A 20,300-nucleotide genomic window follows, 5' to 3' on the forward strand; every position below is an offset into this window, starting at 1 on the left:
TCCCCACCATCTGGATGTGTGGCAGTCCTCCACAGTGCGGTTTTCAAGGAACTTTCTTCCACGTACTACAAAGCTGTGGAATGAGCTTCCTTGTGCGGTGTTTCCGGGACGATACGACATGGGTACCTTCAAAAAAAAGCACCTACACCTTCCTTAAAGGCCGGCAACGCTCTTGTGATTCCTCTGGTGTTGCAAGAGAATGTGGGCGGCGGTGATCACTTAACACCAGGTGACCCGTACGCTCGTTTGTCCTCCTATTCCATAAAAAAAACTATAAATTAGGTGATCATTATCACTGTTATTTATTGCAGACATTTTGCGCGCCTTTCTTCTTTCTGTTCTGTAGTCGTGTGTAAATTCGACGTTGAGTTCCACTTCTGAAGAGGATTATTGTATTTCGCTTCAGTTTGTCACTATTTATTGCAGCGAAACCAGAAAAAATGACCAAAATATTAATTTAAAATGTAATTTAAAACGACTACAGCGTGGCGGTTTGGAGGAGTCTAACGGCCGTTCCCAATATTCAGTCTATCTCTTACTTGAGATAAAAATCGTAACTATTGTTGACTTTTCTGTCCCAATAAACTTATCGACGGTAACTCACCTTATCCGTACACGCTGTCTGTCAATGGGACGACGTATAGCTTACCAGCGATAAAAGTTTGTATGGAAATTGCAATTCAAGCGTCCCAATATAAGGCGATAAGTATTGATCGGATATATTGGGACAGCCTCAGATTACAGATACAGCTAATTACTGACAGTAACGGTAGTAATTTACTCTATCTGTAGATAGTATATTGGGAACGGCCGTAAGACTACTGTACACAAAATGGCGCCCAGTAGAAGCATTCATAGTGATGGAATCAATTGGTTGACCAGGTGGCGTGACATGAGTTTTTCTTCACGTTCCTTCCTTTGGGATGACGTTTCGCAATACGATTAATGTATTTATTAGAGGAACGCCGATAAGATGCTTGCTAAAAGCGCTTTTGACATTAAATGTGCTTCTGTCATTCACACTACGCGAAAATTATCGTGACAAATAGTCGTTAATGATAACTATTCTAGACATTTGACCAGATATCGCTCGACTCTAAAAACCATCGATTGTACTCAATTATGTGACTTATTGTCGATGAACAGTTAGTAATGTAAAATGAAAAGTATGTACCGTAAATTGAAGTACAGTGGACATCATTTATACCATAAGTTCACGGACCTGGCGTCAATAGACAATGCTTTAAGAATCATTCATGTTGAACCAAAAAAAAATATATAAAAATAGTATATCCTTGCTATATTAAAATTAAATAGAAAATACTTCAGTCTGAAAAATGTTTTATTCGAAAAAGCTCTAACAGATTCAGTTTAAAATTGAACAAACATTCCAGTTCCATTTTTAATAAACTTGTAGGGTCTCATTCTAGTTCTGCCGAGCACTGGCTCGAGCATTACTTTGTCCGGTGAAAATTCAGATGATCCCATTGTTTCCAAGAGAATGTCCAGACAAGTCAACAGCTTAGCCATTTGGATTGAAAGCGTGACAGGATTAGAGTTCTCACTATGCCAATCTGTATTAATAACTCTTTCTATGTCTCTAATATCATCACTGGTTCCGCAGTGATGTGTTCCATTCCAATGTAATGTAAGGGAGAATATGGGAGCTTGCTTAGGATAGTCGCAGCTGAGAGCAACTAATGCGACAAGTTTTGCTGACTGGCGAGTTATTATTGCCCGATATAACATATAATCAGGTGAAACCAAGCCTTCCGATATGAGAAAGGCAGTAGAGGGTGCTTGAGAATATTCCGCCCAAGTTATAGACTGCCACTGTGTCAAAGAGCCTGATAATTTGACAGTGGACATTTCCTTTGGTTGCACTATTCTTCCACTTTCAAGGTCTTGCAATTCCTTCATCAACTTCACTCTAGCTTTTAACCTATTCTGTAGAGTGAATATGAAATTTTCTACAGTTGCAATACTGAGACTTGAGCATGGTTGTATATTTTTAGCTGTTTTGTGTTCATCAGCGACCAATGCCATAAAGTCTAGTCCACACATTCTTTGTGCCCATATATATGGTCGACCAATTTCAGGTATAAATTTACGAAAATTATCAGAAATGCCTGCAGCTTTAAGTAAATAAGAAGTAGCTATATGTGGTGAATCATTCCCAGTGTCACCTAGGTACAATTCATTTAAAACACAATCCCCTGTTAATACATCGGCAGCAGTAACTCCAGTAATTGTGTTAGGATAAGTCATTGTAACTTTGACAACAATAATTTTAAGATGCAGAAGGTACAAGAATGTTAAATTCACTGCAGTTTCATCTGCTATCTTAACCGTCATCAGTACACTAAGTGGGTGTTTCTTTAAAGCTTCTCTCTTCTTTGCCTCAGCTTTTTCTTCCTTCGATATTTTTGGGGCTCTATGATGCCTTTTCTTTTTCTCCCTATGTTCTTCGTCATTCGCATCCGGATCAGAATCTGAATCATTTGAGGCCACTACCTCCCTTTCAGCATTACATGTCTGATCCATTCTCCTTGCCTCATCTTCATCTCCAGATATACCTTGGGAATATAAAGTTTAACATTAGAATGAAGAACATTCAATCGCATTAGTAGGGTCATATTATTTTTATTACGAATTGTTTACTAAGTTGAACCAATTTATTAAAAGGCATTTATTTTCTCAAAGTTGATTCCTTTAGAATTCTTTTTCATGTCATTTCTAATATACTAGATACTACTAATAATTTAAGTTATCATAAATAAAACTCGTAGCTGTGCATTAAGTTCGTGAGAGATTTCTCATTCTTCATTCAAACACGAATTCACCAAATTGAATGACTGTAGTTAATTATGATTCTTATACAACAACTATTATAAAAGGCATTTATTTTCAAATTTGATTTCGTTAGAATTATTTTTGATGTCATTTCTAACATTACCACCGCTTCGGAAACAAATGGCGCTCTGAGAGAGAAGATGCGGCGCCAGAAACTCTCCCAGGATTCTTTTTTTGAGCTTAGTCATTGCTATTGCTATAAAAGAATCATAATCTAGTCCCAGGCTGTCTGATCACTTAGATCAGACAGCCTGGGAGTAGGACTAGCTGTGGAGTAGTAGGATTTACGACGGAGCAATTTTTTAATAAAACATTTAAATTTATTTATAGATAAAGCCTGAACAGTGGCTGGGACTTTATTATAAAAGTGTATACATTTATCCTTAAAGCTATTATGTAGGTATATTATGTCAAACAACGATTATAATTATCAGCATGCTAATCGGAATCCAAAGGTCTCTATCGACTCCTTGTCATCTAAATCTGTTTCCTAAAGTTCGACATAAAGGAAAACTGTGGGTCGACGAGGTCTAAAAATCGACCACTTATTAATTAATACAATTAACATGGTCTTATTTGAAACTTTCTAATTACTGTATAAGTTGTGTTACGTGCACCAGATTGTTATAAGAATTACTAATATTTTATTTAGTTTGACTTTTAAAAAACTCAACCAGTCTTATCGACTGGTTGAGTTTTTTATTTGATCTGAGTGCACAAGATCGTACAAGATGAAATAGGGACTCGGCAAGTCAGTAATTGTGTACAGGTTCATGTAAAATGAAGATGTGTTGGAGCATAGGTACAATTATTTCAGGCACGTTTTGACTTTAATTTATAGAGAATTTAATCGTAGATTTCTACAGTGGAAAAGTTGCCGATCTTATAAAACGTCGAATATATAATGGGAATAACGTCACATGTACGTTAAATATGAATGCGACAACTGACAACTTTTAACAAAAACCACAACCGGCTTCAAAAAAATATTCCAAAACAATAGATATAATATGCACTTTTATTCTAATTCTAGTAACAATTATTGTTATTTTTGGAATCGGTGTCCTCCCGCTGCGGTCTCATCCTCGGCCTTTCGCACTGTCACTTTGCTCGTGCGACACAAGCACATCTCACCTATAGCTATGTATGTAGTTAAAAACCTACGTTGGCTGACACCGACTCCAAAAATAACCGTAATTGTAACTAGAATTAGATAAATTATTTTGTATAAAATACGTATTTATTTTACTTTTTAGTGAATATTATATCTATGTATTGGAATGGTTTTTTTCTTTTGAAGTCGGTTGTTTGTTTGCTCCTAAGAATTGAAGAGTTCCGCTACTTTGTCATGTATCCCATAATCAGAACCTAACCAAACTCTCATCAAAATTTTGAAGTATATCCTTTCCAATAAAAAAGAATCATCGAAATAGATTGGCGCGATATTTAGTTATTCGGCAATTTGTTGCGCACATACTTATAGAAATTTTAAGACTTTTATGGTTTTCTCATGGATGCCATTATAAGATCTGGATCAAATTGCAATGGGACGACACGGGAAGCACCATCTTTCAAATAAAAAAAGGATTATCAAAATCGGTTCACCCAGTCGAAGTTTCTGTGGAAGGAAAGTTCCACTTATCAAGAGTTTGAAAATGCTGATTAAAAAGTAAGTCATTTCAACATTGTATAATTCTTATGTGATTACATATTTTTATAGTTTTCTTTTAATTGAAGTTTACTTAGGTGCCTAAGAACTTACCCACTGTTATAACATTGGTCCCCAAAGCATCTGAATATGCACTAGCATTGGCATAGAGCAAGAATAATGGTGGTGGAAGAAGTGATGCTAATTTTGTTTCCTCCCTCTTTTCATCCAATTTTAAAGCTAAACATTCCTGTAATGGTTTTGTAGCTTTCAGAACATCTCTAAGATGAGGCACAAGAGCATCTAATCTCGACCTGGCAGCTGCTATCGCTGCACCAACACGTTCTTTGGAGGCTATTAGCTCATTGCATGCACCCGCTAACTCTCTGCGCTGACGCAGTTCCCACTCCAGTCTAGCCAACTGCAGTTGATGCTCATCTGTTTTTGTTATCTCCTAAAAGTAATAAAATTTTCAAGTATTACTCGCGAACATTTCATATTACCCATAAAAAAAACACACCCTTTTTTGTGGTGTAGTGCCAATTAAATTTGATTTTAAAGCTAATTTATGACATTAATATCTATTTGAGATAATGCTAGAGTGATAAATGTGAAGACGAATTTGAGTGTGGGGGTGTAAAATTGCATTTAAATGTATACATACATATATAAGAAAATATTTCTTTAGTAATCAATGTTTAATAATATCTTTAAAAAAACAAAATTGAAAATCCAAGTTATTTTAATATTAAAGTCTTGTTACTTTGCTAGGTACCTAGCATGTACCAACAAGTTTTTAGAGAATTGGCATATTAAATATATTTACAATATCTGTGACCTGTATTTTGTTTTTTGTTTTTTTATTGTTGTATTAACCAATATATGCCCAGTGGGTCATTTTTGTCCCGAAAAATAGGTATCAAATAATGTGTAAATTAGTGAACGAAATAGGTCGTTTGTGACATTTAGCGCTATTTATCAGATCTAAATAGTATTATCTCTTGAAAAAAAATAGCTAACTTAGTTTGGTCGGTAATTTTGAGAGTGGTCATGTCAGTGCAAGTTAGGACTTGATTTGTTATAGCAAAAAAGTGCATCATTGCTGAGAGAAATGTCAGTAATATTCTTTCATTCTTGAAATGTTGAATTGGATTCATAAACAGTAATTGACTTGACCCTAAGTATAAGTATGATGGGTCAAAAACGACCCATGGGTAACACATTTGCCCTAGGGGTAATTTTCGACCCATTAAAAAAAACAATCTTCCCCGCCTTCCATCTAATACAGTTGAAGGAAATTTTTTGTTGTTGTAGTAAGTTGTACCCTCCTAGCAAACATAGATATATATACTACACAGGTTGGCATTCAAGCGGATAGAGTTTATTTATGTTAAAAACATGAATATATGACTTACAGGTCTTATCACTTCTGGAGGTGCATATTTATAGAAATCTTCAAGTGGTACAAGTTCTATTTCTTCATCTTTAGATTTAAACTGCAAACATTTAGTGACTTCTTTGTTTAAATGGTCTGCTTCATACAAAAGATTCTGTAGAAGCAAATGTGTTGAGTCTACTCTTTGTTTCTCTTTATGTAGGGCCTCTCTTCCTGTCCGTGTGCGGACTTTCTCTAACCGATTTAATTTTTTTAGTGCAACCAATTGCAAGGATGCTTCTATTCTTTTTGTTTTAATTTTTTCTTTGGCCTGAAAGCAAATCAATAATTTATATTGTGTTATTTTATACATTTTAGTCAATATAATAAAATGAACATGAATTATACAGAATTCATACACATACATTGGAATTTAAAAAAATGCCTTATAGTCAAGCAATTGGTAACAACAGACTTGGAAACTATAGAAGGAAGCTCATCATTAATGTTGGTATTAAATAAAAAAGACTATAAGAAAGATATTTGGCATCATGCATGGATCAGACTAAATTAATATGTATAAATAAAAATAGGTAGGTACCTCTTCTGTGCCTTTGGCTTTTAACTCTGCTATATCAGAAAACAACTGTCGTACATCCTGTGATATTTTCCGGAATAGGGTAGAATCTTTCTCAGCGGATCTTAGTTTCGACTCTGATTCTTCAAATTCGACTACTTTCTGGAATTAAAAAGCAACATATGAGATACTTAATAATTTAAAAGCTGATAAATTAACAATATGAAGTCTACCTTGTATATATCAACTGGTGATAATTTAGTATCGCTGGAAGAGCTTGTGTTTAATTTGCGCCGCTTTTTAGTAGATGTGTCTTCAGATTTACCCATTTTTTATTAGGATGTATTTATATTCATTCATTAAAACTTATACAACATAAGTAATCGTAGTAGTTGGTGTATTTATTCAATTTAAAACAATAACAAATCAATTTAACCTCAAATACAACACAAGACATAAAAATTAAAATATCAAAACACCAAAAAATAATAATATTCATTTTTTTTAAATCCTTATGGCTCGGGATACGGACTTCGGAGGCAGCTCGGAGGTTTCTCTATCTAAGTTGGTTTCGCTTACAAATATGAATAATATTAAAGCGAGACGGATAAATAATAGCTTAATAAATATGGTAAGTATTAACAGGAAAAATAAACACATCAGCAACTTAAATAGCGGGATATACCCAAACGAAATCGAAACCTTTTATTTAGGACCTATAGAGGACATTTATACACACATATACTGTATAGGATAATAGATTCCACTAGTGTTTAAAGGTATAAGCGTTTTATAAAATATGTTCCGCAAGTGTTTAAAGTATCCATATTACCATTTTCCCACTTCTGTTCGCTTCCAGTTCTGTCTGGAAATACGACGACAAATTTCGATCGATATACCCAAGTAGGTAATTTGTTAATGGAAAACAGTAACTGCTATTAGTAGGATTTACTTAGTTACAAAAGTGAGCATTAGAATTTGTTTTACTTTAACATATATATATTTATAGGTACTTAATAATTATTTTTTTGTAATTCCAGAAGTGCTTTACAGGAACTTTTAAAATTAAAACAGAAACGAGTTCCTCTTATGATAAAATAACTTCAGAATAGGCTAGACTACACTAATACTAACACTTTACGCAAGCTCTTTATACGACATTTTTCAACACTTGCGAAGAAATCCACTTATATTATTAGGATTCCATAGCCAAATGCAATAAACCCTTATAGATTCGTCATGTCTATCTGTCTGTCCGTCCGCCTGTATGTCACACCCACTTTTTTCCGAAACTATAAGAATTATACTGTTAAAACTTGATAAGTAGATGTATTCTGTGAACCAAATTAAGATTTTCACACAAAAATAGAAAAAACAATATATTTTGGGGGCTCCCCATACTTAGAACTGAAACTCTACATTTTTTTTCATCAAACCCATACGTGTAGGGTATATTAGATAAGTCTTCAAAAATGATATTGAGGTTGAAATATTATTTTTTGAAGTAAAAATTCTTTAGGCGCGACTTGGGGGTAACTCAGAATTTTTTCTGACGGAAGTAACGCTCAGTACAAAAGTCAATTGTAAGAACTTTTTAAGCCAATATAATTTAATGGTTTTAAAAAATATTTCAAATTGTTCAGTAATATTTTATTTTTAATCTCCAGGTGTATAAGTTAGTTATTTATTACTACCATTGCAATAAATAATATAATAGTTTTCAGAAATTTTCTGACATTTGCGACATTCGCTTCCTTTCTTCGCCCATTATTAGGACAGGCAAAGGGTTCGAGCCCATACAGCCATATTTGTTAATATTCAATATCAACATCAAATTGATATGTGCTACTAATAATTTAACCTTCAATTTCTTATTATCAATTATTTTATTTAAGTACCACAGACTACACAGTGCGATTTGTGCATAGTTTCGCTTTGGCGTATGGTCTGTCCTAATTGGTTCAGTCGCGGCTCCCGGATGTGGATAGCCACATGCCGTCCTTATTGGATCTTCTGCTGACTACACATCCCGATAGTTAACAGAGCTCTGTCAACGCCCCTCTCGGAACGTCCAACCATTGCCTGGTCAGGAGTATAATGCCTATCCGACGCCAACGTCGCAGACCACCAGCGATCCGCCGCGTTTGGCACTACAAGTCAGCAGATTGGAATAGAATGCGTTCCTTTTTTGCATCCTACCCTTGGGGCGAGGTTTGTTTCCCTTCGGATGATCCTAGTGCCTGCGCCGTTGCAGTAGCCGATGTGATAAATTAGTTAAAGCAGCATATGATTGCAAAAAACAAGCATATGGGTTGTGGCGCTGGGCTCAAAGGATCCGAGCTGCAAAGTTCTAAATAGGAAATATAACCGTGCCTCCAGATTCTTTAAGCGGCAAATCGCCCGTGCGAAGTCAAAGCACGTCGTCAAAATCGGCGAGCAGCTTTGCAGTTACCCGACCGGAACACGCAAGTTCTGGTCGTTGTCGAAAGCTGCTCTTGGTAACTTCAACCAGCCGTCACATAGATGGGCGGCGGCTATTGAAAGCAAGGGGGAAGGCCTGGCAGTTAGCCTGGCTATAGCGAAGGTCTTTGATCGTGTATGGCACAAGGCGCTCCTCTCAAAACTTCCTTCGTTTGGGCTTCCCGAGAGCTTATGCAAGTGGACCTCCATCTTCCTCACTGGGCGCAGCATAGAGGTCGATGTCGACCGTTATTGCTCGAACCCGAAGTCCGTGAACGCTGGAGTGCCCCAAGGCTGTGTGCTATCTCCCACGCGTTTGCATAGCAATGTATGTTGGAGGTGTCCAACATATCATTCATATGCTGACGACAGCACTGGTGATTCCGTATACACGGGCCATGCAGGTCTCTCTCGGGAAATCGTTAACCAGAGCCGGCAAAAACTTGTGTCTTCTATCGAGTCCTCTCTTGAGAAGGTCGCGGAATGGGGTAAATTGAACCTTGTCCAATTTAACCCCCAGGAGACTCAAGTTTGCGCGTTGACCACTAAAAAAACCCCATTTGCCATATAACCGCTCTTCGGGAACACTTCCCTTAAAGCCTCGCCTAGTATTGGAATACTGGATCTTGAAATCTCGAGCGATTGCCAATTCCGTGGCCATCTGGAGGGCAAAGCCAAATTGAAGAAGCTGGGCGTAATTAATAGAGCACGGCAATACTTCAAACCGGCCCACATTCTAGCACTCTACAAAGCACAGGTCCGGCCACACATGGAGTATTGCTGTCATCTCTGGTCTGGCGCACCCAAGTATCAGCTCGACCCATTTGACCGCGTGCAACGTAGAGCAGCTCGAATTGTCGGGGACCCAATGATCTGTGAACGGCTGGATCAAAAATATGGATAAAAGAGAAAATCAAGAACCTGATAATGACTTGACCTGTAAAGTAAGGGTTTATTTTCTGATGAATAATAATATCAAAACATAACATTACAGCATTCTGTGTAAAATATATAAAATCTCACTTGATAAAATAATATTAATACACGGACGAGTAAAAAAAGAAGGACTCCGTGCCGTGAAATATCACTACTGCTAATAAGCAAGTGAAGCACCGTTATGCTAGTGTGTGTGCGGTTACGGGGGATACAAGTTACACAACTATTTCTCTGTTAAATAATCATATATAGCCACAAATACTTATATAGTATAGTTGTTACACTTTTTCACAACGCACGACGGCATTTTTTAAATATTTTCGCACTTGGCCGCTTTTTAATTTATAATTAAGTACTTAACAGCATTCTCAAAATAATAAGAAATCTTTCTGGTGCACCCCAGAATCAGCTTGAACCATATTGGACCGCGTGCAACGCACAGACACGAATTGAACCAGTGCTAAGTGAAGGGCTTATCACTTCGCGTATGTAGAAATATCGCTTCATATTCCATTGTGTGTATTCTACCGCATTTAACATGGGGAGTATTCTGCTGCTTTTGATATCTCCTCAGCATCTGGACTTATGGCGTCCCTCCACAGTGCGGTTTTCAAGGAACTTTCTACCACGTACAACCAAGCTCCGGAATGAGCTTCCTTGGAAGATGTTTTCAGGACTATAACACATGGCTTCACCTTCAAAAAAATCGGATAAGTATGTACGCCTTGCTAATTCTCCTGCTACGCTCTTCTGGTACTGCTGGAGGCTCGTTTGTTTGTCTCTCCCAAAAAAGAAACAATTATTTTAAATTCCTTTTTTATTTGGCGGCAACTGGTAACCTGGCTCATACCTCAATTAGTAATTTCCGGTGTTGTTCTTTCCTATTTAACGGCGACATTTTTGATACCAATCCATCACATATCTAAAAGTATTATAGTATGGGAAATCCACTTGTAGCGCCGCCTGGCGTAAGTAGAATATGTTCCCTACTAGCGTGATTTACACAGGTATCGACTTCAACCTTCGATCAATCTTATATTTTGTTCGTAGCTTCACTAATATCAACAAATCAAGACACACGTTAACATTGGGACTTTTTAATACGTACCTTTTTTATACAGCCCTTTTAAATTTGAATATCATAGATTTCTATTATAAATTTGATAATTGAGTTACTTAGTCGAAATAATTTATAATTAATTAACAGGCAGATTAATTTCAAATTGTTATTTTATTATTAAAGTAATATGATTTAATTGTTCAGAACTGCTAACCCCGCCTTCTTTGCCGGTATTCACGTTCGCTGATCGCCGGCGAGACTCCCCTGCCCCCACCACAGGACCTCTTCCCTCTTGTGTCGCCTATTTATTGCGAACATGTTCTAATCATAGATTTTTTACCAACTTTGGTATGTGTGGTTCTAGCAGCTTACCTTCGCAGGCCCTATTAAAATTGAACATTGTCGTGCCAGTTTATTTTGTCTACCCACCGGGCCAGATAGCAGCAATGCATGCGAAATGTAAGCATGAGCTCAAACAAAACAGACGTACCTACCAGTTTAAGAAATACGTACTTACGATCGTACATTATAAATATATACATAATACCTTTGTTACTATACAAACAGTTTACACCTTAATGATATGTCATTTGTGTCCTGTTATAATTCGAAAACGGATCATGTTCATCCCGCATCTTCGCATTATATTCGTAATCAACTTTAGGATATCTTAAAAAATTCCGGATATAATGCTATGGTACTCATGATTATTTCCTGCACAAGTTGTATGTAAAATGTAATTATTGGCTGTGTATTTAAATCGTGAATGCATGCCAAATAAAAAAACCGACCCAGTGAGTGTGACTTTTGAATCTAGTATTTCTTTGTGAAGAACTAATTGATAGAATTCTTATAGGTTTTCCTGTTATCTACAAGCAATGAACTACCTATATTTATATATATATTTTTTAATATTACAGGAATGCTCAATATTCGTCTTCTTTCATGAATAAAATCGGAACTATTTATTGTACAGTAATAACAATTACAAATTATGGCCTATGCACTTAAATTTGATATATGTGACACAGCAAGGTTTGAAAAACTTTTATTTTAATTTCCTAATTTGTCCCCCGAAAATTGACCCGTATTTAAAATAAATAATAGTTAAAAAAAACTAAAAAATTACGCTTTTATAGAAAATTCCACTAAAAAATAGTGTAAGAAAAAATAAAAAAAAGCGCGGGGTGCATGGTAGGTATCAATAGTTATAAATATTTTATGAACAGATATGAGTCGAAGGGTTATTTTTATAATATCCTGAATAGCACCACTTTGCTATATTGAATTGTCATCGGCTTAATTAGTACGCAAAATTTCGAGTTAATCCGACGCGTGACGTTTTGAAGCGGGTCAAAATCATGTTCAAAGATTCCGTTACATTCTATCATACGTATGAAGCTAATAAAAGCGTATTAGAATAACATTTATTTACTTTGTACATCTGTGAATTACACCAGCCTACCAAATATCAATTGATTTGGTACAGTAGATTCCGAGCAATTTTTCGGAGATTTCAATTCGGAGATTCGAAGCATGTAAACTAGAAAAAACCCCATTTGTCGTATCACCGCTCTTCGACAACACCTCCGTTAGTATCGAAACATTGGTTCTCGCAATCTCGAGCGATTGCCAATTTCGTGGTCATCTGGATGGCAAAGCCAAATTAGCGTCGAAGAAGTCATATATAGAGCACGGCAATACTTCAATCTACAAAGCGCAGTTCCGGCCACATATGGAGTAATGCTGTTATCTCTGTTCTGGTGCACCCCAGTATCGAACCATTTTACCGCCTGCAACGCAGAGCTGCTTGAATTATCAGGGACCCAGTGCTCTGTGCATTTATCATGGGGAGTGTTCCGAAGACCTGATTCCTGCCGTCGAATACCATCTTCGACACGCCACAAATTAGTATGGCGTTCGTCCACAGTGCAGTTTTCAAGTAACTTTCTTCCACGTACAACAAAAAAGCGTGTACCATCCTTAAAGGCCGGCAACGCTCCTGTGATTCATATGGTGTTGCATATGAATCACAGACATGATGCATATGGTGCAGCAAAGTATTGTAATGATTTTGCTAGACACCGTTATAGATGGATTCTGTTAGGCATATCGATAACATTACGACGAATATAAAAGACATTCTGAGAGCAGTCAGTCTAGTAAGCAGAGCAGTCTTCTACGGATATTGTCTAGTCATATTGGCGTTGATTGCGGCTTCAAGTGGGTATGCAGGTTGTATTCAGCAAAAATAGTGTTCTGGGAATGCAGTCTTCAATGTGCACAATTACCAAACACTTAAACAATGGTGTTAATTGTCATACTAACAGACAAATAGAGACAATATGTTTCGTTTTAATAATAATATGCCAAGGAAGATTAAGTCCACGGTGACGAAGTATTGAGTTTGATGTTATGCTTTATTCTTAATACTTACTATAAGTACTATAATTTTAATTAAATATAATATTTATAATATAATTATATAAATTGCCAATTGTAATAAATCATTATTTTGTTTTGTCCACGTAGAAAGAAATAGAATAAATACCAAAGTATAGCTTCACGTGACATTTTTTAACCGACTTCAAAAAAGGAGGAGATTCTCAATTCGTCAGTATGTTTTTTTTTATGTTTATTACCTCTAAACTTTCGACTGGGTGAACCGATTTGGATAATTCTTTTTTTATTTGAAAGCTGGTGCTTCCCGTGTGGTCCCATTGTAATTTGGTCCAATTCTGACAGTGGATGACATGGATTCCCATGAGAAAACCATAAAAGTCTTAAATTTGCTATATATACGTAAAGCAAAGTGGATGATAAATTTACGAATAACTCGATGTCGCGCCAACCGATTTCGATGATGTTGTATTGGATATACTTCAAAGATAATTTGGTGAGAGTTTGGTTAGGTTCTGATTACGGAATCTATGACAAAGTAACGGAACTCTTCAATTCTTAGGAGCAAATTAACGATACTCGGCCGAACCTTTTTTATGCTATCCGGATATTCAAGTCATCTACCATAACATGGTTATGGTCAAGTAATTGTCCTAATCGAATATGATGATCAATGGGACCACTTAACGACTTACAGCAAGGGTGCAATCTGTGACAGAATTTCTAACTGTCTGTATTCAAATTGCAAAGCACTAACGTTTATTGCTGCATTGAAATACTTAGTATATCTACACATATTTAGACAAACTGTTAGTTAGTGTACTTCAAATTCACTAAAAATAAAATAAAAAAATAACAAAAAAACAAAAAAACAACCGACTTCAAAAACACTATTCCAAAACAATAGATATAATAAATGATTGCGTATATTATACAATCTAATTAATTAATCTAGTTCTAGTTACAATTATTGTTATTTTTGGAGTCGGTGTCATCCAGGATAGGTTTGTTGAGAGGTGCTTGAGTCGTGAGGAGGCGAGAGGCGAGAGCGGGTCGCGGTGGAAAGACACCGATTCCAAAAATAACAATAATCGTAACTAGAATTAGATTGTATAAAAATACGCACATATTTTTATACTTCTTAGTGCAAAGTATATCTATTGTTTTGGAATAGTGGTTTTGAAGTCGGTTGTTTTTTGTTATAAATTTTTTTAAGGTCAACTGAAGGAAATGCGTCACATTTTTCGTTTGTTGATTTTAATGGCTCATAAAAATTAAACTCTTCAGTCATTCTTAAAATCTCAACAAAACTTTGTTTTCTAACGAATAATGTTCAAGATTTAGTAGGTCACAAGGTTTACAAGGTCATCTCCAAGGGTATCGCATAAAAAAGTTTTTGAGGGTTTTTTTAAATGTAGATTTTTGACGCATTTACTCCATTTTGGGTAAATGCGTCTACTATGAATAACTTTCAAATCAGATATTTTTAAGGTTGAAACGATCTTTAGTAGGTCTTTTTTTAAATTCAGACTTCAAATATACGTCCTTATGTTAAAAAAGAGCAAAAAATTAGTCTACTAGAGGCATTTCAATTTACATGGGGAAAATGCATTACATTTCTCTATGACGCATTTACCCGACCATCAATCCCATCAATCCAGGTGCTCTCAATATTTTCTTAAGAAGGTATGTAAAACAAAGAATAATATATACTCATATTAAAAATTGAGCTAAAGCAAGCAGAATATCATTGAATAAGAATGATTATCAAAAATATAGCATTTTTATATAATATAATTTTAATATTTATAAAGTATTTTTACATAATGACCTAAACGAACACATTAATTAAGTGTCAATTCTTTAAATAAAAAGTACCCATCACAATACTGACAGCGTAAAATTAAGCTTCTCAATAGAACCTTTACAACCCATGTTCACAGTTTAAATAAAATGACGAGGGCTAAGTGTTTCCTCGTTTTGGGATTCACCACATCCAAAATATTTGCTGGATTGAACGAAGTGGGTTCTATGCCATGGCCAAGTCGGTGATTTGTGTAATCTTGAAATCATAGTTTGTCGAAGATTAATCTATATCCAAATAGGTTTATATCACCATTGTAATCTTTAATTTTAAAATTATCTACTCGTATATCTTAAGTCAAAATAAAAATTTGGTGAAGTATTTGAAAAAACGATGATTTCTACATCTGCACTGCAAAACGTTTCTTACAGAAACATATGAAACAAATAAAAACTACACAAGTATTGACTTTTAAAAAGGTTGAGCACGCATGATATCGGGGTAAATGCTTTACACAGACGCATTTACCCAAAAAAAAACAGACGCATATAGCCCAAAATTTCTTGTCATAACCTAAAATTTACAATCATCATGCCTCAACTATTACGATGTTTAGAATTAAAATAACTACGTTTACAGACGTCCTACGTTACATTTACTGCGTATTTGGTATATAAAATCTTATAAAAAATCAATCAGAAACCATAGATTTTTATCGATGCACGCTCCTCTCGCGCAAAAATAAGTAATTTTTAAAATGGTAGATTTGTCAATTTTCCGACGTACAACGCGATCAAATTCAAATATTTTTATTCATCATAGGATGTAAATTCAAAGTCAAAAAACTACCACCCATTCCAAAATGAATGCCTCAGGCCTGAGAAGCACGGACGCAACAAACTCAGCGAGCTTTTTTTTTCATCAAATAATATGTTGTACAATTAAAGTAAAAACAAAGTAACATTGTGCAATTAAACTTATTATTTAATAGCCTGAGGGTGGTCGCTACATTCCCAATATGTGGTATCATTAAGAAAGTCATTTATGTTATAGGAACCTTTACCACACAAACGTTTTTTAACAATTCTTTTGAATAACGTAATACTTTTGTTTTGAACTTTTTCTGGGATCCTGTTGTAAAAGCATATACATCGCCCCACAAAATACTTGCTAACTCGACTTAGCCGAGTAGTAGGCATTATAAACTTATGTCTGTTCCTGGTGTTAACATTATGGTTATGACAGTTTCAAGCAAATTCACTTATGTGCCTATGAACATACATAACATTATCAAGAATATAATATTTAGCAAACCTCTAGATAGATGAAGTTGTTACATTTCAATTAGTTTTTGAGAAATGGCAAAAAGCAGCATATACCCCATTGACGCATTTCCCTCAGTTCACCTTACCGTTTTACTAATTTGGTTAAATTATGAAATTGCTGACTTGTACTGAAAATTTTAAGTTCGTTTTTTTAATTTAACATATTTATTTACCATTATTATCTATACATTTCGCCATCTACGTGGGTAACACTAAAAATGTTTAGAACTGGCCAGTTGGAAACATTGCTAATGAAAACTTTTTTGAATTTCAATTTCGAACTCTTTGGTAACCTAATGTAGTGTATTGCATTCATTTGTCATTTGATTTTGTGACTGGTGTCACCAAATGTTAGATAAGTTCAACGGTGGTGACTCAAATGCTGTATCAGGTGATGAAAGCTGGATATATTGCTACGAACCCGAAAACAAAAGACAATCAGCTCAGTGGGTGTTGCCTTTCGAGAATCGATCAACTAAGGAAAGAAAGGAAGAAGTCAAGGAAAAAAGATGACTGCTTCATTCTTTGGTCGGAAAGGTCATTTCGTGACAGTTGTGCTAGAAGATGGAAGGACAGTTTCTGCAGACTGGTATGTCAATCGCTATGTTGTCTTGGAAAAAAAAATCGACTGCAGCACCCTAGAAGCAGGATCCTCCTTCACCACGACAATGCTTCAGCGCTCTCCGCAAAATGGACTGTTGAATATTTGACTATAGCAGGTTCGAGATAATGAGTCATCCGCCATACAGTCCTGACCGAACGCCCTGCTACTTTTATTTACTCCCAAAAACTAAAGATAAAATTCGAGGTATTCGCATTACGAGCCCTGAAGATGCGGTGAAAGCGTGCGAAAATGCCATAGAAGAGACCCCAAAGGAAGGATGGGCCCACTGCTTTTCTCAGTGGTTCCATCGAATGCAACGATGTGTAGAGAGGAACGGAGATTACTTCGAAAAACAATAAAACTATTGGCAACTTTCTACATTAAGCCGTTTTTCATTTTCTAAACATTTTAAGTGTTACCTAGGTATTAGAAAGGTCATTTATACCTTTGCGATAGAACTGATAGATGGTGAAGATCGATTCATGAGTCGAGTCGAGTCGAGGCTGTTTCACTCCTAGTTTTGCTATCATTGTCCGGCGACGGCAGATATCTACTGCGCCGAACTCCGAAGTTGCAGCTCCGGCGCAGTAGAAATCTGCCTTTATTGCTTGACCAGATCGGAGAAAGTTATGGTGAATAACACCATGCTGAGACCACCAAACCGTTGGCATTATCTTTTTATTGCTGAGCTCTACTTTAGGACACTGTTGCGGCGTTTGACCTGGCATCAGACAATACTTTTTTCGCTTACGGTTATCGCAAAGATTTAAATTATCCACTTTTCATCACATGTCACAAGTTTAATACACGTTTCTTTCTGTAGATCAGTCTAATCATGACGCACTCATTTTCCATACTTTTCTATTTTATTGATTTGACGCAAATGAGTTAATATTCTTGCTAAGGTAACGTTAAATCATGCTGTTAAATCCTGGGTAGTTTGGCTCGAATCCGCTTCCACCATCTCTTTCAATTCAACTTTATTCACCTGAAAAAAAACAACTGAAAGTCGAAAAACCTAAGAAGAAGTACCATGTGAAAAAGTTTCACTCAAAATCTCAAACCATGAAGGTAAATTCGAAGTACCTATTACAATAATACGGCAATTTCATACTTTAAACCCTATTATTATGTTTTTGTTGTTATAATAAAGAATATGGTTAATTTAGATTTGGTAAATTTGCACTGTGTTTTAATTAAACTTTACCAGAAAAATATTTTCACTCAATTATGTTTCGAACAGTTGCGAAATCATCGTATTCCCGTCCTTTTTTTTGCTGTTCAAAACAAAAAAAATAATGGTGTGGATATTACGTTTTCGTGTAATAATAATAATTTATAAGTTTTGATCTTATAAATTATTAATTAACGTTCCTGTATTTTGTTTAGTGCTATAATTAGTCGCAAAAGTATGAGTAAATTCAAATAGGTATATGTGTAGGTACACAGTGAAACTGTAGGAGACATCCTTATTTCTTTATCATTTTGTCTGTTTCGTGTAGGTATATGAATGTATAATAGGTTTTGTTTCGAAATCAATAAAATAATTTCTCTTTTGCCCAGCATCGAGTTGATAAAGGTACCCAAGCCTGCGGTTAAGCAACAACTCTAAATCCTTAAGAATCCTTTGTCTATATCTCTTCTAATACATTCTCGTGTCATGGTGAACACACGAACATTGAACTCCTCCGAAACGGCTTGACCAATTCTCATGAAATTTTGAGTGCATATTGGGTAGGTCTGAGAATCGGACATCTATTTTTCATCCCCCTAAATGTTAAGGGTCCACACAATTTTTTTTTAATTTTTTTGACATTTTTTTTAAATTTGTTTGATTATGAGTCAGCATTACATACATACAACTTCAAATTTTCACCCATCTACGACCAACAGTTACTTTTGTATCGCGATTTTAATATCGGCAATACAACGTTTGCTAGGTCAGCTAGTCATATAATAAAATTGCAATGAACTACAAAGCTTACATAATTCATACTTCTAGATAGATTGTGACAGCCGTGAACACGTCGAAAGAAATAGTGGCCAACAGTTGGCCTCTATTTTCAGCAATAGCACGTACACTAAAATAAAGTGTCTGGCGTATCGCGAGTGTAAGGCGTAGATGTCGTGCACACTAAATTAATAAACCTGGCCTGTTATCATGCGTTGCCTAACAGCAAGAGGCTCTATCTAGACGTATAGATTATATAAGCCACAGATTGATAGAAGAATAGAGTGCTAACCTAACTCACGTGGTAACTCTCGATTGATTATAATCTCAATCTTCTTGACAATTAATATTCTCGGTCAAGAACATCTTAAACCACTTTAACCTCGACCTCGATCCGAAATGTAAAGACACACTATAGGAACTTACGTCAGATAAATTCTTCGGCATAATATTGTTTCGACAGGAAAATATTTACATAATCTTAGGATCATTACGAATCGAACGTCGTTGATCATTTATACCTAAATATTAAAAACTTACTAATAACAGCAACAAAAAGTAGTGTGTGTGTTAATGATGGCTTCGAATTCATGAAGGTAGGTAACGATAACTAGTACTTTCTTAAGAAGTCATTGCTTTAATCAGTGGGAGTTCTTTGCACAGGCTGTGGGCACCACAGGGTAGCCTTTTTCTGGTGTAACGTGCAAACTTTATTTGTAGTATTTGGTTTGAAGGGCGCTGTAGCTCGAGAAATTGATGAGATTAAAAGTTAGAGTAAATAGATTAGTGACGCGCGCATTAATCGGGAACAGCGGAGAATTATGTGTTGAGGCTATTGCCTACCACCACATTAACGTCTTGATTGTCTTATTAGTTTTCTGATAAGAAACCCATTATATCTATGGATATTCCGCATGTGTTTTCGTGTATTTTCCAGTGATATGCATTTACTTAATTAATGTATTTCGACGGGACAAAGTTCTGCGAATCAGACATTTTGGCCGTTAAACTTTTAAATATAGGCGGAATTAAGCCCATACCTATCTATATATTGATTATCAGGTTAATATCAGCAACCAAATTTCACCACCGGAATGTGCGGTGACGTAGAACTTCAAGATGCGAAATTCTTAAAAACACTCTTATTTATTTATGTTATGATTTACATTTTCTTCGATTTACAAATCATTTCAATTACAATATAATATAATATAATATGTAAAGTGATGCAACAAACACATTCAAACGTCAAATAGTCAATGCCTTACGTACGTTAGGCGTAAGCCAAAAAAGTAAATGTAAATTAC

At 35.6% G+C, this 20,300-nt stretch overlaps 1 protein-coding gene across 1 annotated transcript; it reads right to left on the reverse strand.

The window, feature by feature from the left end:
- Positions 1-1,324: 1,324 nt before the first annotated feature.
- LOC126975956 (THO complex subunit 5 homolog) lies at positions 1,325-6,935 on the reverse strand. The gene is made up of 5 exons (XM_050824082.1): positions 6,687-6,935; positions 6,478-6,615; positions 5,917-6,207; positions 4,616-4,955; positions 1,325-2,576 (listed from the first exon to the last, which is right to left on the reverse strand). Exons 1-5 carry the CDS (start codon positions 6,780-6,782, stop codon positions 1,372-1,374), a joined length of 2,070 nt encoding a protein of 689 aa, XP_050680039.1. The 5' UTR covers positions 6,783-6,935; the 3' UTR covers positions 1,325-1,371.
- Between the last annotated feature and the right edge of the window lie 13,365 nt (positions 6,936-20,300).

The sequence above is a fragment of the Leptidea sinapis genome, chromosome 38 (assembly GCF_905404315.1).
Source record: "Leptidea sinapis chromosome 38, ilLepSina1.1, whole genome shotgun sequence".
NCBI lineage: Eukaryota > Metazoa > Arthropoda > Insecta > Lepidoptera > Pieridae > Leptidea > Leptidea sinapis.